Source organism: Ranitomeya imitator, chromosome 4 (assembly GCF_032444005.1).
Source record: "Ranitomeya imitator isolate aRanImi1 chromosome 4, aRanImi1.pri, whole genome shotgun sequence".
NCBI classification, from domain to species: Eukaryota; Metazoa; Chordata; class Amphibia; order Anura; family Dendrobatidae; genus Ranitomeya; species Ranitomeya imitator.
The window spans coordinates 659,307,369-659,333,424 of record NC_091285.1 but is presented as its reverse complement, the minus strand read 5'-3'; the positions used below and the strand labels follow the sequence as shown (position 1 = coordinate 659,333,424).

Below are 26,056 nucleotides of genomic sequence, written 5' to 3'. Positions count from 1 at the left end.
TATGACGTAATATCCCGTCGAGGGTCAGACAGGCCCAGGGCACCTCGAAGGGATAGTATGTCTAAGGTCAGAGAGGGGTTAATAATATATTCAACAATCTGTCCTGGTATAGAAGTAAGGCTCACTGGCCTGTAATTTCCTGGCTCCATCTTCTTTCCTTTTTTGAACATAGGAACAACATTTGCCCTTCTCCAGTCTTCTGGGACTTCTCCTGTTCTCCAGGATTTTTCTGGCTAGTGTCTCTGAAATTTACCCTGCTAACTCTTTCAGTACCCTAGGATGTAATTCATCTGGACCAGGAGATTTAAATTAATTTAAATTAGCTAAGTGTTCCCCCATCATCTCTCTGTTTATAGATAGCGTGAATTATTTTATTCCTTAGATGGCACTGTGAAGATAAGTTGATGTTACAATTGCTTTCTTAGAGAACACAGACGCAAAGTATGAATTTAAAAGTTCAGCCTTCTCTACATCATTTTTTACTACTTCTCCCTTTTCATTGTGGAAAAATCCTATAGCATCTTTGACTTTTCTCTTGCTTTTGGCATACCCCCCATAATCCTTTTTTACTGCTTTTGGTCTCCCTTGCAATCCTCACTTCATTACTAGCTTTAGCGCTTCCAACGCTTGCCCTGCATTCCTGCAAATAGCATTATATTCTTCTTTAAATATGCCCCCTCTTTCCATTTAATATACATTTATTTTTTCCTTTTTAACAAGGCATAACATGGTATTGACTGTCTCAGGTCTTCCACTCGTCTAATTGGCATATGCAGATCAGATTGTATGCTCTTATAAGATCCAACTTGGTGAAGATCCTGGCACCTCTTCAAACAATTCAAGAATCAATGGGCAGTGAATATTTGTTTTTGATCTTGATCTGGTTGAAACCTCTGTAATTGATACACTATCGTAGAGAACCATCCTTGTTCTTAAAAAAGAAGCCAGCTTGAGCTGGAGAAGACTTCTGGATGAAACCCCTAGCCAGATTCTCCTTTACATATTCAGAGATGGCTAGGGTCTCCACTTGCGACAAAGTATAGATGTCACCTTGAGGAGGTGCGGATCCCAGGAGCAGGTCAACGGGATAATTGTACGTCCTATGTTGAGTTAATGTCTCCTCTTCTTTCTTATCAAATACATCCGCATAAGACCAGTAAGTTGACGGCAGACGCAGAGGACTGCGACCGCACAGGACATACAGGAACAATATACTTTTCGTGGCAAATTGGACCACCTCTTTGGATCTCCAGATTAGGACAGGTTCATGAACCACGGAAGGCCCAGGAAAAGATGATGCAACAGCCCAAGGAAGTATATAGAAGGAAATCTTCTCCGTGTGTAGAATTTCTTTGCAGAGCTGTACTTTCTCGGTGACCACATGGGCCCTCCCATCGATGGATGACACCAACAAAGGATTTTCGAGACGTTGAATGGGAATTTGATACCAATCCACCACTTCTTGCTGCATGAAATTTCCCCCCACCCCTGTAATCTAAGTAAGCTGTGAACCTCCACAAGGTATTGATATGATCAGAATCAAGGGTGGAGAGGAAGCACTTTCACCCTCTCCTACCAACTATAAGTTTTGGGTTTTCCCGACTTCTTGGGACAAATACAAATGATATGTACAATACAATAGTAGCACAGTCCCCTAGGACAGTGTTCCTGCTTTTGTTCATCCAACTTAAGACGGTCCATGGATTCAAAGGTTGTAGGTGGCATAGACGGCCTAGTAATAGGCGACCTTTGAAAAGACAGAGCCTGACAAAGTGGGTTCTCTGGAACATTCCTGGAACCTGTGGACTATACGGATAGTCAGGGAAATTAGGTCATCCAATGTAGCAGGGATGTCTCAACCAGGCAGTTTATCTTTTATTCTTTTGGACAATCCCTCCCAAAATGCAGCCATCAGTGCCTCATTTTTCCAGCCAAGCTCAGAAGACAGACTGCATATTGGCCTACTATCAGACCACCCTGACGCAACCTGAGGAGGGAAGATGCTGCAGAAGTGACACGGCCCTCATCGTCGAAGACCTTGCGCAATGCCTTCAGGAGTATCTGCAAATCTGAGGTCACCGGATCCCTCCTTTCCCGTAGGTGACTGAGTCATGCCAGAGCCCCTTTTCCTAAGCGAGACATCAGGAATGCAATTATAGCCCAATCGATGGGGAACTGGTAGGCCAGCAGTTCATAGTACAGGGTACACAGGTTAATAAACTCACAGCACTGCTTCGGGTCCCCATCAAAACGTGCAAGTGCAGACAGAAGGAAAGCAAGTCTGCATAAGTTGCAGGCGGAGTGGACACTATTGTAACTGGAGCAACTTATATCCAAATGGATATTCACTGTCCGCAGATAGGACAACATCTTGTCCTGCTGATCCTGTTGCCAGGACATCTCGAAATAACTCCGAGAGTGGAGAGGTCTTGGGATCAGCAGGTCCATTGCCTGAGCAAACTAATACTTGTGGATTGTGGACCCACTTTGCCACGGACTGGGGAAAGCCTGGAGGGGCAAAACTAGGCGACTACCTGGATTTTAACTAGAGCCCCTAATGGTGTGGTTAGACTTGGACCATAGGTGGACACCATGTGCTACTCCGTGACAGATTCCAGTTCCGCGGCAGCTGACCCCAAGGGTCAGGACAGTAGACACAGACTCGAAGTCCAAGGTGGAGCGGATAGTAGTTCTAGTGCAGGCGGGACAGGGTAGTAAGCACAGGTACTGGTTCACATACTGCCAGAGCGGGTTCAGGCTCAGGTACTGCAGGTGCGGTTTTGGGTTCAGGTACCGCCAGATCTGTTTCTGCATCACATGCTTCCAGAGTGGTTTCAGGCTCAGGTACTGCAGTTGCAGTTTAATAATAATAATAATAATAATTTTTATTTATATAGCGCCAACATATTCCGCAGCGCTTTACAAGTTATAGAGGGGACTTGTACAGACAATAGACATTACAGCATAACAGAAATACAGTTCAAAACAGATACCAGGAGGAGTGAGGGCCCTGCTCGCAAGCTTACAAACTATGGGGAAAAGGGGAGACACGAGAGGTGGATGGTAACAATTGCTTTAGTTATTCGGACCAGCTATAGTGTAAGGCTCAGGTGTTCATGTAAAGCTGCATGAACCAGTATGTAGCAGTACAGACACAGAGGGCTAATACTGCATAAAGTGTATGAACATGATGCGAGGAACCTTTTTTCTTTTTTTTTTTTTATTTATTATAAATAGGCCACACAGGGATCGTTAGGTTAATGTTTCATTTTGGAAGTACAGATACAGACCAGACTGAACAGGTAATTGAACAGATGCAGATTCAGGGACCTGACAGTGGGCTTGCAGGTAGAAAACTGCAGCACTCAATTGTCGTTCAGGCACCTCCCTACAGGTGGAGATGCCTTAAGTACTAAGTGCCTCCCAGCTATTGGCTGCAGACACATAAGATTGTTTGAGCTGTCTTTTTAAGAGACCAGGAGTGCATTCGCCCTAAGCTCTCCCTCTGGGAGAGCAGTGCGGTGCCCCCTGAGACTGATGAGGAAGCCGGAACAGAGGACACAACAGGTTGGCCTGGGCAGTAAGTCAGCATCCCTGCTGGGAGGGAGGAGCGGTGACATGCAGGGATGCCAGTGATACACACTGCTAAAACTCCCTTCCATTTATAAATACTGTAATCTCTGGAGGCAGCTTCTCAGGAAGATCTATGTCTGGCCCATTGGTATATTAAGAAAAATGTGGATTTGTCTGGAATAAGATATTAGTTTAAAGGTATCATTATATTCATATATAGATGGCTTAGGAGGGCTGATCCTACTGTCAAATTCTCTTTTAACTGAAGACTGAATTTAAAAAAAATGCTATTCCTATGTCCTCAAAAGGTCAGACTTAATGGTGCTGTTCCATATACAATCAACCAACAAAATAATTGTTGCTCTCCTAGGTGGCGCACGTGGATTATGGACCCATTGTGCCACAGACCGGTCTTGCCCTGGAAAGTTATGACTAAACAGCTACCTTGGTGTTCCCTGGAGCATCTAGAGGTGAGGTCAGACTTGTTTGGCAGGTAGCTGCCAGGTGCCAGTACAGGGCGACGTCCAGCAGTAGCTGCTGTCCCCAAATGTCAGAGGTGTCCCACCTGCCACTGGGACAAGTTCTCACTGTGCAAACAGGAAGGCCACTGGGTCAGGTTCTCCCTGTGCAGACAGTACGGCCACAGGGACAGGTTCACATGGTGCAGACTGGACGGCCACAGGGATAAGCTCATAGTTCTGGCCTGGGTATTCAGCCCCCAGGGTGGCAGACAGGTACCGCCTGCCATGGGCTGCTTTTTATACAAGATTTCTTCCACCTATTGGCGGGACACAGATTGCACATAAGAAGGAGGCAGGAGCACGCTGGGGACCTCCAGGCGAGTCGGGGTGGTGAGTTAGCCGGCGTCCCTGCATGGAAGAAAAAGGGGACTACCTGCAGGGGCACTGGGCAAAGCGCTACAATAATTCTGTGTAAATCAGGACTGGTCCAAATCAGGTTGCCCATGTGAATCAAGTCTTGTTTTGCACACCTAATTTTTTTGGTTCTTTTCCACTTGGAAAGCTTGCTGGCAACTGAAAAAAATTGTATAATTGACACCCAAAGTCTCCAGAGAGAAGGTAATTCCTAAAGGTGCTCAACATTAGGAAGCAATAACAGTTTGTAGCCCTAACGAGCAACACTTGTTACCCAGATCAACCATGGCCAACCAAATAATATGATGAAATTGCTTGGACTTTGGAAGAAAGCAGGGGATCACTTGACCTCTGCAATTTTGGCTTGTTTGATTCCCTTTTGCCGCGATTCAGCTGTTACCAGAGGAGGAAGCCGTGGGCAGCCGATCATTCTCAAATCACTGTTCTACTTTGTACTGGATGTCATCTATGACGTTCATCTGCCTTGTAGAACGGGCTCGTTACATTCTCATCTTTTGTCAGAATAGTTGTGACCCACATTTCCCTTGTGTCGGGATGGGACCAGGAAATAGAGACCAGCAGAAAATGGGAAACGGCAGACCAATTGTAGAGGATCGGTAGTGGCATGGCCTTTGGCCTTTTTCATACTTTTTTGTCTGTCTAGCTTCTACAAATAAATGTCCTTTTTCAAACATGTAATGATCTTTTTTATCCATGTGAATCCTATATCTGTTTTTATAATCCGTGCCTTTGGATTTTTTTCTTGTACGCAAAAGAAAGGAGGTTCCAAGTGTCTTCACGCAACAGGTCCGTAAAAAACGGACAGCATGCAGATCCCATGAGTTTAGTCCACAAATCGGACCAGAGTAAGATGTGTTTCTGCTTTCGCTAAGGGACACATGAATAGCCCCATAGAATATAAGGTGCCCACATACTGTCTGTAAAAAATGTCAGACACACATGGACAAAAAACACTGACGTCTAAGTAAGCCATGCGGCTATGTTCACATGTGGCGTTTTTCCAGCATTTTTTTGGGTGTGGTTTATCTACAGTACAAGTTTAATAAAGTTAGTTTTATTCACCAAAAACACAGCAAAACCTTCTTGCTGCCTTTTTTGCATTTTTAAACTTTATGATTGCTTTCTACTGGTAAAAAAAATGCTGCAAAGATGCGGAAAGAATTGACATGATGCACATTTAAAAAATGCTGCACAGCTTCTTTTGTGCAGAAAAAAAACCTCGCCGCATGTGAACATAGCCAAACTGTCAGTTGTTGTGGCTTTCAGACTTGGCAAAAATTTTAATTCTCCTTTGGTTTGTTCCCAATGAAATCCGGTTGTTCATGTCCCTCCCAAAAAAAGGATCAGTCACTGGTAGTTTTAGCGTACCCAAATCTCACACACGGTAGTCATGAAATATTAATTTAAAATCTTTTTTATTCTTATAATACAAATTTGGTATAATTGTTCTAGCACCATTTTATATAAAAAAAAATAAAATAAACAACCAAAAAAATAAAATAAATTGCATTTTGGTCAGTAATTAGTAGCAACTTGTTTAATCACGGAACAAGATAAAACAGTGGTCTGTGGTCTTTTCAATAAGAGGCAGCAGAGCCAATCACAGTACTAGCTTTCTGGAGCACGTAGCGACAATTAATTCATTTAAAAAACTGCATCTGATTAAAGAGAAACTATCATATTTTTTTGGTTTACATTTTTTTCTTTTGTTTAGATTAGCACAGTAGTTTAAGTTTTACTTCCCATCCTGGATAAACAAAAAAGTTGATCGCTTATATAATTGTTCCTGATCAATGTAAACAGGCCCAGCGATCAAATGACTTATGATGACACTCGTTTGTCATTGATTGTGTAAAGGGTGGATGTACTTTACCAATAATGTCAAGGTTAAACCTACTTGCAGGCCTAGATTTGTGGCACTTCCATCAATACAAACCCTACAAAAGCAAGGAAGCATATGCCAAAATAAAATAAATAATCTTTATTGAATCAAGTATATGGATAAAACTTCACATAAAAATTCTATTTAAGGGAGATACAAATTGCAAAATAAACTGCCTGCATGGGGAATATACCAAACCAAGCAAATGAATAAGGTTTCTCAAGTGCATAGGCTGAATATATTACATGTCTGTACAGTGCTGAGCCCCGACGCGCGTTTCGTGTGTTGCGTCTTCCTGGGTGTGTTGTTGTATAAAGACACCTTATTCATTTGCTGCTATACTACATCCTTATGCCTCATATGCCTGTCACACTCAAAAGGAGCTCTAAACTGTCTATCAGCTGTTTGATGATTGGCCACTGTGCCTTATAGTGTGCATTTGTCTTCTTTGCAATATATTTTTTACTACCTCAGTCCACTGTTGGACATGCACTTAATTTAGCACTATTAATGCACTTTAAAAACTTAGCTGTTAAGTGTCAGGCTCACTTTATCAGTATTCATATTTATTAATTGCTGCTAGGTTGCTTCTTGTGTACATATAAATCATTTAGCTTCTGCATGGAACCCCCACATGCCACTGGACATATACAGGAGCCTTCAGGCCTGATTTAACTAGCTCAGCTTAAATGAAAAATTTCTTTATTTTGGCATCTGTGGGTTCCCGCTGACTCTACCCTACTATCCATGTAAAATAATTTTTTTTTTATCAATAATGTATTATTTTCCAGTTGATTCTCTAAATGTACCATCTATTAGGTGCTGAATGTATGCCTTTATTATGACACTGATCTTTTAGACTTGGTATAGTCCCCACGCAGGCAGATTATTTTGCAATCTCCCTTAAATATAATTTTTATGTAAGGTTTTATCTATATACTTGATTCAATAAAGATTTTATTTTGGCGTAGGCTTCCTTGCTTTTGTAGGATTTCAAGAATGTAAAGGGTTTCATATGAACTGTTGCATCTTGTTCATTTGTCCATGTAAAAGGAACTTAAATATCAGTAGGTGTCGATATACTACATAGTAGATGTCTCACCAACTGACACATCTCCCTTTTTATGGTCATTAGGATTAATAAGGTTACATTATTAGGGTCTATGTATACCCCCATTACGGTTCCTTTTTCTGTGGGATTTTGGTTTTGTGGGTCATGGAGAGTGGATAAGTCCTTCTTCAAGATTGAAGTACAGTTTTAAAGCATATTGTTGTCGTTAGATCTTTGGAAACGAAACTTATAGCAAAAGCATTCATGTCATACATAACACTGTGTTGTTTTAAGGGTCTGTATTCATTGGCCTTCACAGAGTCAACTAAAATGCAGGATTTTGGAAGCCAGATTGTGAATGCAGCTTGTCCATAGAACTTCCTGATCCACGGTACTACAAAATACATTTTGAGGAAAGATTATTTAACTGTTTTTGTTTGTTTCCTGCGTAGTAAGATTTATTAATAACAATGTCTTGGTGGAATATACTAGTGGCTCTTATTCCAAAATTTTTCTTATAATAAATATTTTAGCTATAGATTTCTTCCATAAAGGTTCAGTTCTGTTTTATATACGAGCATCATAAAAGGGAACAGAACTTGACAGCACTTTTTATTTTTTGCTCGTTTTTTGGTTCTGTCTGTCTATTTGTTACATATATTGCATTTGTACACATACCGATTCATAAATAAATTGTAAGAAATGTATGAATATCTATCATTGCCCACAATAGAATGACCATGTATTTTTTGGAGCGTAAAGTCAACAGTTCCATTGTAGTTGACACGTTGGCCAGAGGCCAACTCATCTGATTTGATTTGGATACTGCTGACTGTATCTATGACTGCACCTGTGTTGGGTTGTTAACCAAAATGCTTGAAATTTTTATTGGAAAAAGTCTTGTTTTTTCTCTGGCACTGGACTATAATGTAATCCTTACCCCTCCATCAGTAGTGTGTATTATGTACATGCTGACACAGTCTCGCTAATAGTAGTAAGAATAATTGAATCATTACTGAACACATAAGTAAAATACATGCAAATTTAATACATATAATATTAGGCAGAGAAACGCCTAATCCTCTTCTACCTCGTTTATTATCTTTGGAACTTATCTGTATGCTGTCTTGATGGCTAACATTGACATTTGAGGTTATGTTGTTGTGCTCCTTGTCTATTATGTCACCCAAACTCATCTTTATGAGTAGTAAGGAAGCCTCATTTTAGACTCAAAATCCAATAAAACCTTTTTGAGGTCAACACCCAAATTTGCAGGGAAAAAGGGTCTTCTGAAAGGGGGTCTTTTTGAAGAAGAGGGAAAAGATAATTAAAACTCTGATCTAGATCAGGAGTTGACTTCTAAAAGATGTGGTCTTCCGGAGACATTTCATTATACAGATTAAGTTAACTCGCTATAGCACTGTTCAACCCAGATAAGAATTTTTCAGTAAATAAAGGTGTTCTGAAGAGGGTTTTTTTGAAGAAGAAGAGGGATAAAAAAAAATTAAAACTCGGATCTAGGTCAGGAATTGACTTCTAAAAGATGAGGTCTTCTAGAGACTTTTCAGTTTAAGTTATCTCGTTACAGCACGTTTTCGACCCAGAAAATTAGGACTTTACCAGCCTAGCCTTAACCAAACAAGAAGGTCTTGACTACAGATTGAGCACCTAAAGACCCCTTTTGTGCAAATTAGTTAAGGTGGTGCAACGTAGTTAACTCTCTATGTACCAAACGACTCTATGTGTCAAAGCAAACACTGTAATTGTCAAAAGAATACTCTCGAAGAATTTTTGAGAAGTCAAGACCAGAGAAAACTTTTGGAAAAAAAAGTATCGGACCCACAAGACTTCATATTACATTGGACAGTTATTGAATCCAACTGAAACATTAACTATATTTTGAGGGATATCTAGATTTTCTATTACCATGAAGGTTAAGAGGATTAGGAATGGTTGACTTAAGTATTGATTAGAGGTAACTATGACAGTAGGGAACAGTATGAAGAAATATAATTACATATTTTTCCTTTACCTTCTTTACCTTAATACACAGAGCCCATCTTTAAAGATTAATATGGAGTTTAAAAACTATACACACAAATATACAGTACATTTACGTCAATGTGGTCAGTGACACCGTTTCCTCATACAGTGAGCCTCAGGAGCAATTTCTGTTACTTGAGGTAGATGTCACCAACCTATTAAATCTCTGCAAATTTGGGGACTCTGATGAGATAAACAACTCGTGTCATTGTCAGATAAGATAGAGGAATTATTCAGTGTATGACTGATGGCAGCTGAAGGCAATCGGATCACCTTATTGCAGCAAGTTCTGTGACTGGGGCATCAAAGGAAACATCCTTATAGGACCATTACGCTCCAGTGCAAAACCAAGAGTGATTCAGAATTTCGAGAGATAATCTTGCAGAATGAGCGGAAGGAATTGCATATACCAAGTATGACCGCAGTACTGTATAGTGACCATCGTGCCGAAGACTTTCTCAACTAAAAAATATGGTGGCATGTTGTCCATCGAGGTCTTCAAAGCAATAATTACACCACATATATTTAGTACTGTAACCCTACAAGAGTGGACCCTCGCTGGAAAAACACATCTAGAATTCCCTGCAGTTAACAAATCAAAAATATATAACAAAAATAAAATCACATGGATGAATCTTTTTCAATTTGTGACCAATGGATTTTTTTTTAGTTCGTTGGCCGTGAAACTAAAGTTCCTTTTTCTGGAAGAGGACATTTTTTGGGACAGTCTTTCATTTATGCTTTTCATTAGCCGTTAAAGCAGACTGGCCCCAGCTCAAAGCCAAACTTCTGACTGCTTTCTCCAAAATCGCTGACAGCAACGTCCCTGAGGGGTAGATTTTCCACCTTGTAGGTGTTGATCTCAAGCACCGTTCGCTCCACTCCTTTACGATACTGTAATGAGAAGATGAAGCATTAGATACGATGACTGCTGAAGTTTCTGTTCACTGTTGTGATCGATAATTCCTTATTTTAAGTTTTGCACCAGAAACTGGAAATTCTAAATAGTTTAGTTGAGCTAAGAGAAATATGGCCCCTTGACTTTTGATTTGGGAAAGATACTAAAAGTTCTGAACATCACCAAGTGAACGCCTAAAGTTGATGGATCATTTGAAGTTCTCTAAACCAGTCTTGTTCTAAAGAAATATCTGAAAATGTATACTTTTTACAACTTCATGTTGATGGGGTAGCATTTTATGATTTGTTTGACAGGTATAGTTATAATATCAAAGATTTTGAGATGAGAAAGTAATTTTGTTAAAACTTTCTAAATTTTCTAATCTCGTAATCCCAACTGTGACATTTCATACTTACTTGACAGCCATCATATAACGCTCTTAGCTGTGGTGTACGGCTATTGGATAGCGTCTCTTCGTTGTCTGCCTTCAACTTTATCGACCGTTCATGATTTCCTTTTGACAAATCAAACCATCCCACGGACTGCTGACAATGGTAAGTGAAGGTCTGATGGCCTACAGCACTTAGTAGTTTCAGGAAAGTCATCTGCACCACATGGACGGGATTACTGTCCGCATCAATGTACTGGAACTGGGGGAATAAGATGAATATTTGTACTTTATATATAAAAGATAGAGAAAGATGTATGTGAAAAAATTCAGGAATATAAGAAATGTACCTTCTTTCCTCTTTTGAAAGTGCTGTACCAATCGCCTGGGGTTTCCTTGCTCCACCCTGCAACTTTAACCTGGTGAAACAAGTACAATAAAATTGGTAACAAGATCAAGAAGATCTACAGAAGCAAAAATTGGGTTTTACAGGCCACATCTTTATTAAGTTAGGACAAGTTTAGATGCTAATCAAAATAATACAGGGTCCATTTCCATTTGTCATCTATGGGCAATGCCAGCAACAATCTCATGTGCCGTGTTATCTGTCAAGTGCAGTGGCAAGGTCTTAATATTTCAGTAGCATTTTAAAACCCAAGTATTACCAATATGTAAAATGTATAAATTCAATCTCACTGAAGGTGTGAAGCTATCGAAAGCGTTTTTTATGTTATATTTACCGACTCAAACTTTTTGTCAGGGTATAGACAAGTTTCCCCACCAGCTGTAAAATTGCAAAAGACCTTGAAGGCATCTCTATTACAACCTTGGTTTGGATCAATCCAGTATTCACCTAAGATGACAAAAAATACACAAAATACCATACATAACATGTATTGTTTTACAATGTTTCTTCCTTTTTTTGTTATTTTCACTAATACCCCCAAAACTTCTATAATTCACCGTTATACAGTGCCTTGCGAAAGTATTTGGCTCCCTGGAACTTTTCAACCTTTTCCCACAAATCATGCTTCAAACACAAAGATTTCAAATGTAAATTTTTGGTGAAGAATCAACAAGTGGAACACAATTGTGAAGTTGAACAAAATTTATTGGTTATTTCAAATTTTTGTGGAAATTCAAAAACTGAAAAGTGGGACGTGCAATATTATTCGGCCCCTTTAACTTAATACTTTGTTGCTCCACATTTTGCTGCGATTACAGCTGCAAGTCGCTTGGGGTATGTCTCTATAAGTTTTCTACATCGAGAGACTGAAATTCTTGCCCATTCTTCCTTGGCAAACAGCTCGAGCTCAGTGAGGTTTGATGGAGATTGTTTGTGAACAGCAGTTTTCAGCTCTTTCCACAGATTCTCGATTGGATTGAGGTTTGGACTCTGACTTGGCCATTCTAACACCTGGATACTTTTATTTGTGAACCATTCCATTGTAGATTTTGCTTTATATTTGGGATCATTGTCTTGTTGGAAGACAAATCTCCATCCCAGTCTCAGGTCTTTTGCAGACTCCAACAGGTTTTCTTCAAGAATGGTCCTGTATTTGGCTCCATCCATCTTCCCATCAATATTAACCATCTTCCCTGTCCCCGCTGAAGAAAAGCAGGCCCAAACCATGATGCTGCCACCACCATGTTTGACAGTGGGGATGGTGTGTTCAGGGTGATGAGCTGTGTTGCCTTTATGCCAAACATATCGTTTGGCATTGTTGCCAAAAAGTTTGATTCTGGTTTCATCTGACCAGAGCACCTTCTTCCACATGTTGGGTGTGCCTCCCAGGTGGCTTGTTGCAAACTTTAAACGACACTTTTTATGGATATCTTTGAGAAATGGCTTTCTTCTTGCCACTCATCCATAAAGGCCAGATTTGTGCAGTGTACGACTGATTGTTGTCCTATGGACAGACTGTCCCACCTCAGCTGTAAATCTCTGCAGTTCATCCAGAGTGATCATGGACCTCTTGGCTGCATCTCTGATCAGTCTTCTTGTTTGAGATGAAAGTTTAGAGGGACAGCCCGATCTTGGTAGATTTGCAGTAATATGATACTCCTTCCATTTCAATATGATCGCTTGCACAGTGCTCCTTGGGATGTTTAAAGTTTTGGAAATCATTTTGTATCCAAATCCGGCTTTAAGCTTCTCCATAACAGTATCACGGACCTGCCTGTGGTGTTCCTTGGTTTTCATGATGCTCTTTGTGCTTCAAACAGAACCCTGAGACTATCACAGAGCAGGTGCATTTAATTTATCTGGAGACTGGATTACACACAGGTGGATTATATTTATCATCATTAGGCATTTAGGACAACATTGGATCATTCAGAGATCCACAATGAACTTCTGGAATGAGTTTGCTGCACTGAAAGTAAAGGGGCTGAATAATATTGCACGCCCCACTCTTCAGTTTTTGAATTTCCACAAAAATGTAAAATAACCAATAAATTTCATTCAGCTTCTCAATTGTGTTCCACTTGTTGATTCTTCACCAAAAATTTACATTTGGTATCTTTATGTTTGAAGCATTATATGTGGGAAAAGGTTGAAAAGTTCCAGGGAGCCGAATACATTCGCAAGGCACTGTATTACTCCATTTAATGTTTCCATATATATGTTTCCTCCTATTACTCCATATATCTTCCTATATCTCTACCTATTACTCCCTATATCCCCCTATATCTCCTATTACTCCATATATACTCCCTATATCTCCTCCTATTACTCCATATATCCCCCTATATCTCCTCCTATTACTCCATATATCCTCCTATATCTCCTCCTATTACTCCATATATCCTCCTATATCTCCTCCTATTACTCCATATATCCTCCTATATCTCCTCCTATTACCCCATATATAATTTCTATATCTCCTCCTATTACTCCATATATCCTCCTATATCTCCTCCTATTACTCCATATATCCTCCCTATATCTCCTCCTATTACTCCATATATCCTCCTATATCTCCTCCTATTACTCCATATATCCCCCTATATCTCCTCCTATTACTCCATATATCCTCTCTATATCTCCTCCTATTACTCCATATATCCTCCCTATATCTCCTCCTATTACTCCATATATCCCCCTATATCTCCTCCTATTACTCCATATATCCCCCTATATCTCCTCCTATTACTCCATATATCCTCCCTATTTCTCCTCCTATTACTCCATATATCCTCCCTATATCTCCCCCTATTACTCCGTATATCCTCCCTATATCTCCTCCTATTACTCCATATATTCTCCACTACCACCCTCCGCTACTCTTCCCTCGTTTTAGGTGCACTCCGTCTGCATCTACTCCTCCTCCAACCTCCAGCTGGCTGTCATCTACCGCTCCCCAGAACTAGTCATCTCCACCTTTCTTAACCACTTCACCACCTGGCTATTTAATTTCCTCTCAGCCGACATCCCCACCATCATCATGCGGGACTTCAATATCCCCATTGACACTTCCACCCCAGATGCCTCTAAACTTTTATCGCTCACTGCCTTCTTTGGTCTCACTCAATGGTCCTCCGCAGCCACCCACAAAGATGGCCACACACTGGACCTCATCTTCACCCGCTTCTGTTCCCTTACTAATCTCACTAACTCACCCCTCCCCGTCTGACCACAACCTACTGACACTCTCTTCCCTCTCCTCTCCTAGTGCGCAACCCCCACACCACAAACTCACTCACCCTTTCAGAAATCTCAAACACCTACATTTACACTCACTCTCTGAGTCCCTTCTCCCTCTTACAGACATAGCTTCTTTCCATGGCACAGATGCTGCTGCCACTTTTTATAACACCATAATAGCAACTACACTTGATTCGGCCGCCCCCCTCACGCATAGCAAAACTCGTACAATCAACAGGCAGCCTGGCCTGACCAAAGAACTGAGACGGGGTCGCTGAGTGGAGATGGAAGAGATCTCTTTCTGCTGAGCACTTTATCACGTACAAGCAGTCCCTCACCAGCTTCAAGTCCACTTTCACTGCCGCAAAGCAAACCTACTTCTCATCTCTCATATCCTCCCTGACTCACAACCCTAAACAGCTCTTCAACACTTTCAATTCTCGACTCCGCCCCCAGCACTTCCTCTCTCACCTCTCATTTCTGCTGAAGACTTTCTTTCTTTAAGCAGATCAATAATATCAGACAAAGCTTTGGCCCCCAGCCCCCAATGCCCCTCCTCTTGACTGCTCAGTCCTGTTCTTCCAAAGTCAGCATCTCCACCATGACAGACGATTAGCTCTCCACCCCTTCTGTCAAGATCACATCTCACTACTTGGACGCTTGACCCGCTCCCATCCCACCTCATCCCTAACTTCCCAAAGTATTCATCCCAACCCTAACACAACTCTTCAACCTCTCACTTACAAATAGTGTCTTCCCCTCATCCTTCAAACATGCATCAATCACACCTATCCTCAAAAAAACCCTCCCTCGACCCATCCTCTGTGTCCAACTATCGCCCGATATCCCTTCACCCTTATGCCTCAAAACTGCTGGAACAGCATGACCATCTTGAACTGTCCTCCCACCTCTCCTCCTGCTCCCTCTTTTACCGGTTATAATCTGGCTTCCGACCACATCACTCAACTGAAACTGCCCTAACTAAAGAGACCAACGACCTACTAACTGCCAAGAACAAGCAACACTACTCTGTCCTCCTCCTCCTCCTGGACCTGTCTTCTGCCTTCGACACTGTGGACCATTCCCTCCTGTTACAGATTCTCTCATCTCTTGGCAGCACAGACTTAGTCCTATCCTGGATCTCATCATATCTAACAGACCAAACATTCAGTGTCTCCCTCTCTCACACCACCTCCTCACATCGCCCCCTGTCGGTGTTCGCCAAGGCTCAGTCCTAGGGCTTCTGCTCTTCTCCATCTACCCCTTCGGCCTGGGATAGCTCATAGAATCCCACGGTTTACAGTATCATCTCTACGCCGACAACACGCAGATCTACCTCTCTGGATCTGATCTCACTTCCTTACTGACCAAAATCCCACAATGTCTGTCTGCTATTTCATCTTTCTTTTCTGCTCGCTTTCTAAAACTGAACATGGACAAAACAGAATTCATCATCTTTTCCCCACCTCACTCTACCCCTCCACCCAACCTATCCATCAATGTCAATGGCTGTTCACTTTCCCCAGTCCCGCACGCTTGGTGCCTCAGGGTGAGCCTTGACTCTGCCCTCTCTTTCAAGCCACATATCCAAGCCCTTGCCCCCTCCTGCTGATTCCAACTCAAAAACATTTCCCGAATCCGTGCAATCCTTGACCATGAAACCACAAAAACAATAGTGCATGCCCTTATCATCTCCCGCCTCGACTACTGCAACCTCCTACTCTCTGGCCTCCCCTCTAGCACTCTGGCACCACTCCAATCCATCCTAAACTCTGCTGCCCGACTAATCCACCTGTCACCCCGTTATTCCCTGGCCTCTCCTCTCTGCCAGGCCCTTCATTGGCTTCTTACTGCCCAGAGGCTACAGTTCAAAACACTAACAATGACATACAAAGCCATTCACAACCTGTCTCCTCCATACATCTGTGACATGGTCTCCAGCTACTTACCTACACACAACCTTCGATCCTCTCATGATCTCCTTCTTACTCCTCTCTCTCTCTCTCTTCCTCCCACAAATGCATACAAGACTTCTCCCGTGCTCCCCCTACAATCTGGAACTCTCTACCCCAACACATCAGGCTCTCGCCTACCATGGAAACCTTCTAAAGGAACCTAAAGATCCACCTCTTCCGACAAGCCTACAACCTGCAGCGATCCTCTGTCTGCTGAACCACCGCATGACCAACTCTACCCTCTCCTAGTGTATCCTCACCCATCCCCTGTAGACTGTGAGCCCTCGCGGGCAGGGTCCTCTCTCCTCCTGTACTTGTGTGTGCCTTGTTTTACTCATGTTTATTGTACTTGTATATTTGCCCCATTCACATGTAAAGCGCCATGGAATAAACGGCGCTATAAAAATGTATAATAACAATAAATATATCTCCTATTACTCCCTATATCTCCTCCTATTACTCCATATATCCTCCCTATATCTCCTCCTATTACTCCATATATCCCCCTATATCTCCCCCTATTACTCCATATATCCCCCTATATCTCCTCCTATTACTCCATATATCCCCCTATATCTCCCCCTATTACTCCATATATCCTCCTATATCTCCTCCTATTACTCCATATATCCTCCCTATATCTCCTCCTATTACTCCATATATCCTCCTATATCTCCCCCTATTACTCCATATATCCTCCTATATCTCCTCCTATTACTCCATATATCCCCCTATATCTCCTCCTATTACTCCATATATCCCCCTATATCTCCCCCTATTACTCCATATATCCTCCCTATATCTCCTCCTATTACTCCATATATCCCCCTATATCTCCTCCTATTACTCCATATATCCTCCCTATATCTCCTCCTATTACTCCATATATCCTCCCTATATCTCCTCCTATTACTCCATATATCCTCCTATATCTCCCCCTATTACTCCATATATCCTCCTATATCTCCTCCTATTACTCCATATATCCCCCTATATCTCCTCCTATTACTCCATATATCCCCTATATCTCCCCCTATTACTCCATATATCCTCCTATATCTCCTCCTATTACTCCATATATCCCCCTATATCTCCTCCTATTACTCATATATCCTCCCTATATCTCCTCCTATTACTCCATATATCCTCCCTATATCTCCTCCTATTACTCTATATATCCTCCCTATATTCTCCTCCTATTACTCCATATATCCTCCTATATCTCCCCTATTACTCCATATATCCTCCTATATCTCCTCCTTACTCCATATATCCTCCTATATCTCCTCCTATTACTCCATATATCCTCCTATATCCCCCTATTACTCCATATATCCTCCCTATATCTCCTCCTATTACTCCATATATCCTCCTATATCTCCCCTATTACTCCATATATCCTCCTATATCTCCTCCTATTACTCCATATATCCTCCTATATCTCCTCCTATTACTCCATATATCCTCCTATACTCTCCTATTACTCCATATATCCTCCTATATCTCCTCCTATTACTCCATATATCCTCCCTATATCTCCTCCTATTACTCCATATATCCTCCCTATATCTCCTCCTATTACTCCATATATCCTCCTATATCTCCCCCTATTACTCCATATATCCTCCTATATCTCCTCCTATTACTCCATATATCCTCCTATATCTCCTCCTATTACCTTCCCTATCTTACCCATATCCTCCTATATCTCCTCCTATTACTCTATATATCCTCCCTATATCTCCTCCTATTACTCCATATATCCTCCTATATCTCCCCTATTACTCCATATATCCTCCTATATCTCCTCCTATTACTCCATATATCCTCCCTATATCTCCTCCTATTACTCCATATATCCTCCTATATCTCCTCCTATTACTCCATATATCCTCCTATATCTCCTCCTATTACTCCATATATCCTCCTATATCTCCTCCTATTACTCCATATATCCTCCTATATCTCCTCCTATTACTCCATATATCCTCCCTATATCTCCTCCTATTACTCCATATATCCTCCTATATCTCCTCCTATTACTCCATATATCCTCCTATATCTCCTCCTATTACTCCATATATCCTCCTATATCTCCTCCTATTACTCCATATATCCTCCTATATCTCCTCCTATTACTCCATATATCCTCCTATATCTCCTCCTATTACTCCATATATCCTCCCTATATCTCCTCCTATTACTCCATATATCCTCCTATATCTCCTCCTATTACTCCATATATCCTCCTATATCTCCTCCTATTACTCCATATATCCTCCTATATCTCCTCCTATTACTCCATATATCCTCCTATATCTCCTCCTATTACTCATATATCCTCCTATATCTCCTCCTATTACTCCATATCCTCCTATATCTCCTCCTATTACTCCATATATCCTCCTATATCTCCTCCTATTACTCCATATATCCTCCTATATCTCCTCCTATTACTCCATATCCTCCTATATCTCCTCCTATTACTCCATATATCCTCCTATATCTCCTCCTATTACTCCATATATCCTCCCTATATCTCCTCCTATTACTCCATATATCCTCCCTATATCTCCTCCTATTACTCCATATATCCTCCTATATCTCCTCCTATTACTCCATATATCCTCCCTATATCTCCTCCTATTACTCCATATATCCTCCTATATCTCCTCCTATTACTCCATATATCCTCCTATATCTCCTCCTATTACTCCATATATCCTCCTATATCTCCTCCTATTACTCCATATATCCTCCCTATATCTCCTCCTATTACTCCATATATCCTCCTATATCTCCTCCTATTACTCCATATATCCTCCTATATCTCCTCCTATTACTCCATATATCCTCCTATATCTCCTCCTATTACTCCATATATCCTCCCTATATCTCCTCCTATTACTCCATATATCCTCCTATATCTCCTCCTATTACTCCATATATCCTCCTATATCTCCTCCTATTACTCCATATATCCTCCCTATATCTCCTCCTATTACTCCATATATCCTCCCTATATCTCCTCCTATTACTCCATATATCCTCCCTATATCTCCTCCTATTACTCCATATATCCTCCTATATCTCCTCCTATTACTCCATATATCCTCCCTATATCTCCTCCTATTACTCCATATATCCTCCCTATATCTCCTCCTATTACTCCATATATCCTCCTATATCTCCTCCTATTACTCCATATATCCCCCTATATCTCCTCCTATTACTCCATATATCCTCCTATATCTCCTCCTATTACTCCATATATCCTCCCTATATCTCCTCCTATTACTCCATATATCCTCCTATATCTCCTCCTATTACTCCATATATCCTCCTATATCTCCTCCTATTACTCCATATATCCTCCTATATCTCCTCCTATTACTCCATATATCCTCCCTATATCTCCTCCTATTACTCCATATATCCTCCCTATATCTCCTCCTATTACTCCATATATCCTCCCTATATCTCCTCCTATTACTCCATATATCCTCCCTATATCTCCTCCTATTACTCCATATATCCTCCCTATATCTCCTCCTATTACTCCATATATCCTCCTATATCTCCTCCTATTACTCCATATATCCTCCCTATATCTCCTCCTATTACTCCATATATCCTCCTATATCTCCTCCTATTACTCCATATATCCTCCCTATATCTCCTCCTATTACTCCATATATCCTCCTATATCTCCTCCTATTACTCCATATATCCTCCCTATATCTCCTCCTATTACTCCATATATCCTCCCTATATCTCCTCCTATTACTCCATATATCCTCCCTATATCTCCTCCTATTACTCCATATATCCTCCCTATATCTCCTCCTATTACTCCATATATCCTCCTATATCTCCTCCTATTACTCCATATATCCTCCCTATATCTCCTCCTATTACTCCATATATCCTCCTATATCTCCTCCTATTACTCCATATATCCTCCTATATCTCCTCCTATTACTCCATATATCCTCCCTATATCTCCTCCTATTACTCCATATATCCTCCTATATCTCCTCCTATTACTCCATATATCCTCCCTATATCTCCTCCTATTACTCCATATATCCTCCCTATATCTCCTCCTATTACTCCATATATCCTCCTATATCTCCTCCTATTACTCCATATATCCCCCTATATCTCCTCCTATTACTCCATATATCCTCCCTATATCTCCTCCTATTACTCCATATATCCTCCCTATATCTCCTCCTATTACTCCATATATCCTCCTATATCTCCTCCTATTACTCCATATATCCTCCTATATCTCCTCCTATTACTCCATATATCCTCCCTATATCTCCTCCTATTACTCCATATATCCCCCTATATCTCCTCCTATTACTCCATATATCCTCCCTATATCTCCTCCTATTACTCCATATATCCTCCCTATATCTCCTCCTATTACTCCATATATCCTCCCTATATCTCCTCCTATTACTCCATATATCCTCCTATATCTCCTCCTATTACTCCATATATCCTCCTATATCTCCTCCTATTACTCCATATATCCTCCCTATATCTCCTCCTATTACTCCATATATCCTCCCTATATCTCCTCCTATTACTCCATATATCCTCCCTATATCTCCTCCTATTACTCCATATATCCTCCCTATATCTCCTCCTATTACTCCATATATCCTCCTATATCTCCTCCTATTACTCCATATATCCTCCTATATCTCCTCCTATTACTCCATATATCCTCCCTATATCTCCTCCTATTACTCCATATATCCTCCTATATCTCCTCCTATTACTCCATATATCCTCCCTATATCTCCTCCTATTACTCCATATATCCTCCCTATATCTCCTCCTATTACTCCATATATCCTCCCTATATCTCCTCCTATTACTCCATATATCCCCCTATATCTCCTCCTATTACTCCATATATCCCCCTATATCTCCTCCTATTACTCCATATATCCTCCTATATCTCCTCCTATTACTCCATATATCCTCCTATATCTCCTCCTATTACTCCATATATCCTCCTATATCTCCTCCTATTACTCCATATATCCTCCCTATATCTCCTCCTATTACTCCATATATCCTCCTATATCTCCTCCTATTACTCCATATATCCTCCTATATCTCCTCCTATTACTCCATATATCCCCCTATATCTCCTCCTATTACTCCATATATCCTCCTATATCTCCTCCTATTACTCCATATATCCTCCCTATATCTCCTCCTATTACTCCATATATCCCCTATATCTCCTCCTATTACTCCATATATCCTCCTATATCTCCTCCTATTACTCCATATATCCTCCTATATCTCCTCCTATTACTCCATATATCCTCCCTATATCTCCTCCTATTACTCCATATATCCTCCTATATCTCCCCTATTACTCCATATATCCTCCCTATATCTCCTCCTATTACTCCATATATCCTCCTATATCTCCTCCTATTACTCCATATATCCTCCTATATCTCCTCCTATTACTCCATATATCCTCCTATATCTCCTCCTATTACTCCATATATCCTCCCTATATCTCCTCCTATTACTCCATATATCCTCCTATATCTCCTCCTATTACTCCATATATCCTCCCTATATCTCCTCCTATTACTCCATATATCCTCCTATATCTCCTCCTATTACTCCATATATCCTCCTATATCTCCTCCTATTACTCCATATATCCTCCCTATATCTCCTCCTATTACTCCATATATCCTCCCTATATCTCCTCCTATTACTCCATATATCCTCCCTATATCTCCTCCTATTACTCCATATATCCTCCTATATCTCCTCCTATTACTCCATATATCCTCCTATATCTCCTCCTATTACTCCATATATCCTCCCTATATCTCCTCCTATTACTCCATATATCCTCCCTATATCTCCTCCTATTACTCCATATATCCTCCCTATATCTCCTCCTATTACTCCATATATCCTCCTATATCTCCTCCTATTACTCCATATATCCTCCCTATATCTCCTCCTATTACTCCATATATCCTCCTATATCTCCTCCTATTACTCCATATATCCTCCCTATATCTCCTCCTATTACTCCATATATCCTCCCTATATCTCCCCCTATTACTCCATATATCCTCCCTATATTTCCTCCTATTACTCCATATATCCTCCTATATCTCCTCCTATTACTCCATATATCCTCCTATATCTCCTCCTATTACTCCATATATCCTCCCTATATCTCCTCCTATTACTCCATATATCCTCCCTATATCTCCTCCTATTACTCCATATATCCTCCTATATCTCCTCCTATTACTCCATATATCCTCCTATATCTCCTCCTATTACTCCATATATCCTCCTATATCTCCTCCTATTACTCCATATATCCTCCCTATATCTCCTCCTATTACTCCATATATCCTCCTATATCTCCTCCTATTACTCCATATATCCTCCTATATCTCCTCCTATTACTCCATATATCCTCCTATATCTCCTCCTATTACTCCATATATCCTCCCTATATCTCCTCCTATTACTCCATATATCCTCCCTATATCTCCTCCTATTACTCCATATATCCTCCTATATCTCCTCCTATTACTCCATATATCCTCCCTATATCTCCTCCTATTACTCCATATATCCTCCCTATATCTCCTCCTATTACTCCATATATCCTCCTATATCTCCTCCTATTACTCCATATATCCTCCCTATATCTCCTCCTATTACTCCATATATCCTCCTATATCTCCCCCTATTACTCCATATATCCTCCCTATATCTCCTCCTATTACTCCATATATCCTCCTATATCTCCTCCTATTACTCCATATATCCTCCTATATCTCCCCCTATTACTCCATATATCCTCCTATATCTCCTCCTATTACTCCATATATCCTCCCTATATCTCCTCCTATTACTCCATATATCCTCCCTATATCTCCTCCTATTACTCCATATATCCTCCTATATCTCCCTCCTATTACTCCATATATCCTCCCTATATCTCCTCCTATTACTCCATATATCCTCCCTATATCTCCTCCTATTACTCCATATATCCTCCTATATCTCCTCCTATTACTCCATATATCCTCCCTATATCTCCTCCTATTACTCCATATATCCTCCTATATCTCCTCCTATTACTCCATATATCCTCCTATATCTCCTCCTATTACTCCATATATCCTCCTATATCTCCCCCTATTACTCCATATATCCTCCCTATATCTCCTCCTATTACTCCATATATCCTCCCTATATCTCCTCCTATTACTCCATATATCCTCCTATATCTCCTCCTATTACTCCATATATCCCCCTATATCTCCTCCTATTACTCCATATATCCTCCTATATCTCCTCCTATTACTCCATATATCCTCCCTATATTTCCTCCTATTACTCCATATATCCTCCTATATCTCCTCCTATTACTCCATATATCCTCCTATATATCCTCCTATTACTCCATATATCCTCCTATATCTCCTCCTATTACTCCATATATCCTCCCTATATCTCCTCCTATTACTCCATATATCCTCCTATATATCCTCCTATTACTCCATATATCCTCCCTATATCTCCTCCTATTACTCCATATATCCTCCTATATCTCCTCCTATTACTCCATATATCCTCCCTATATCTCCCCCTATTACTCCATATATCCTCCTATATCTCCTCCTATTACTCCATATATCCTCCCTATATCTCCTCCTATTACTCCATATATCCTCCTATATCTCCTCCTATTACTCCATATATCCTCCCTATATCTCCTCCTATTACTCCATATATCCTCCCTATATCTCCTCCTATTACTCCATATATCCTCCCTATATCTCCTCCTATTACTCCATATATCCTCCTATATCTCCTCCTATTACTCCATATATCCTCCTATATCTCCTCCTATTACTCCATATATCCTCCCTATATCTCCTCCTATTACTCCATATATCCTCCTATATCTCCTCCTATTACTCCATATATCCTCCTATATCTCCTCCTATTACTCCATATATCCTCCTATATCTCCCCCTATTACTCCATATATCCTCCCTATATCTCCTCCTATTACTCCATATATCCTCCCTATATCTCCTCCTATTACTCCATATATCCTCCCTATATCTCCTCCTATTACTCCATATATCCTCCTATATCTCCTCCTATTACTCCATATATCCTCCTATATCTCCCCCTATTACTCCATATATCCTCCCTATATCTCCTCCTATTACTCCATATATCCCCCCTATATCTCCTCCTATTACTCCATATATCCTCCTATATCTCCTCCTATTACTCCATATATCCTCCCTATATCTCCTCCTATTACTCCATATATCCTCCTATATCTCCTCATATTACTCCATATATCTACCCTATATTTCCTCCCATTACTCCATATATCCCCCTATATCTCCCCCTATTACTCCATATATCCTCCTATATCTCCTCCTATTACTCCATATATCCTCCCTATATCTCCTCCTATTACTCCATATATCCTCCTATATCTCCTCCTATTACTCCATATATCCTCCCTATATCTCCTCCTATTACTCCATATATCCTCCCTATATCTCCTCCTATTACTCCATATATCCTCCTATATCTCCTCCTATTACTCCATATATCCTCCTATATCTCCTCCTATTACTCCATATATCCTCCCTATATCTCCTCCTATTACTCCATATATCCTCCTATATCTCCTCCTATTACTCCATATATCCTCCCTATATCTCCTCCTATTACTCCATATATCCTCCTATATCTCCTCCTATTACTCCCATATATCCTCCCTATATCTCCTCCTATTACTCCATATATCCTCCCTATATCTCCTCCTATTACTCCATATATCCTCCTATATCTCCTCCTATTACTCCATATATCCTCCTATATCTCCTCCTATTACCCATATATCCTCCCTATATCTCCTCCTATTACTCCATATATCCTCCCTATATCTCCTCCTATTACTCCATATATCCTCCCTATATCTCCTCCTATTACTCCATATATCCTCCCTATATCTCCTCCTATTACTCCATATATCCTCCTATATCTCCCCTATTACTCCATATATCCTCCCTATATCTCCTCCTATTACTCCATATATCCTCCCTATATCTCCTCCTATTACTCCATATATCCTCCTATATCTCCTCCTATTACCCATATCCTCCCTATATCTCCTCCTATTACTCCATATATCCTCCCTATCTCCTCCTATTACTCCCATATATCCTCCCTATATCTCCTCCTATTACTCCATATATCCTCCCTATATCTCCTCCTATTACTCCATATATCCTCCTATATCTCCTCCTATTACTCCATATATCCTCCTATATCTCCTCCTATTACTCCATATATCCTCCTATATCTCCTCCTATTACTCCATATATCTCCTCCTATATCTCCTCCTATTACTCCATATATCCCCCTATATCTCCTCCTATTACTCCATATATCCCCCTATATCTCCTCCTATTACTCCATATATCCCCCTATATCTCCTCCTATTACTCTATATATCCCCCTATATCTCCTCCTATTACTCCATATATCGTCCCTATATCTCCTCCTATTACTCCATATATCCCCCTATATCTCCTCCTATTACTCCATATATCCTCCTATATCTCCTCCTATTACTCCATATATCCCCCTATATCTCCTCCTATTA

General features: G+C 40.6%; 1 protein-coding gene across 2 annotated transcripts in view; it reads right to left on the bottom strand.

Annotated features, from left to right (window-relative positions):
* Nucleotides 1-5,867: 5,867 nt before the first annotated feature.
* Nucleotides 5,868-26,056, bottom strand: part of COL5A3 (collagen type V alpha 3 chain) — a 305,521-nt gene continuing 285,332 nt past the window's right edge. For both annotated transcript variants that reach the window (XM_069767069.1, XM_069767070.1), the window contains 4 exons: nt 11,472-11,584; nt 11,082-11,150; nt 10,760-10,993; nt 5,868-10,339 (listed from right to left, as the gene is read on the bottom strand). In XM_069767069.1, coding sequence (XP_069623170.1) covers nt 10,193-10,339; nt 10,760-10,993; nt 11,082-11,150; nt 11,472-11,584 — 563 coding nt within the window. In that variant the 3' untranslated portion in view covers nt 5,868-10,192. The remainder of the gene's footprint in view (nt 10,340-10,759; nt 10,994-11,081; nt 11,151-11,471; nt 11,585-26,056) is intronic.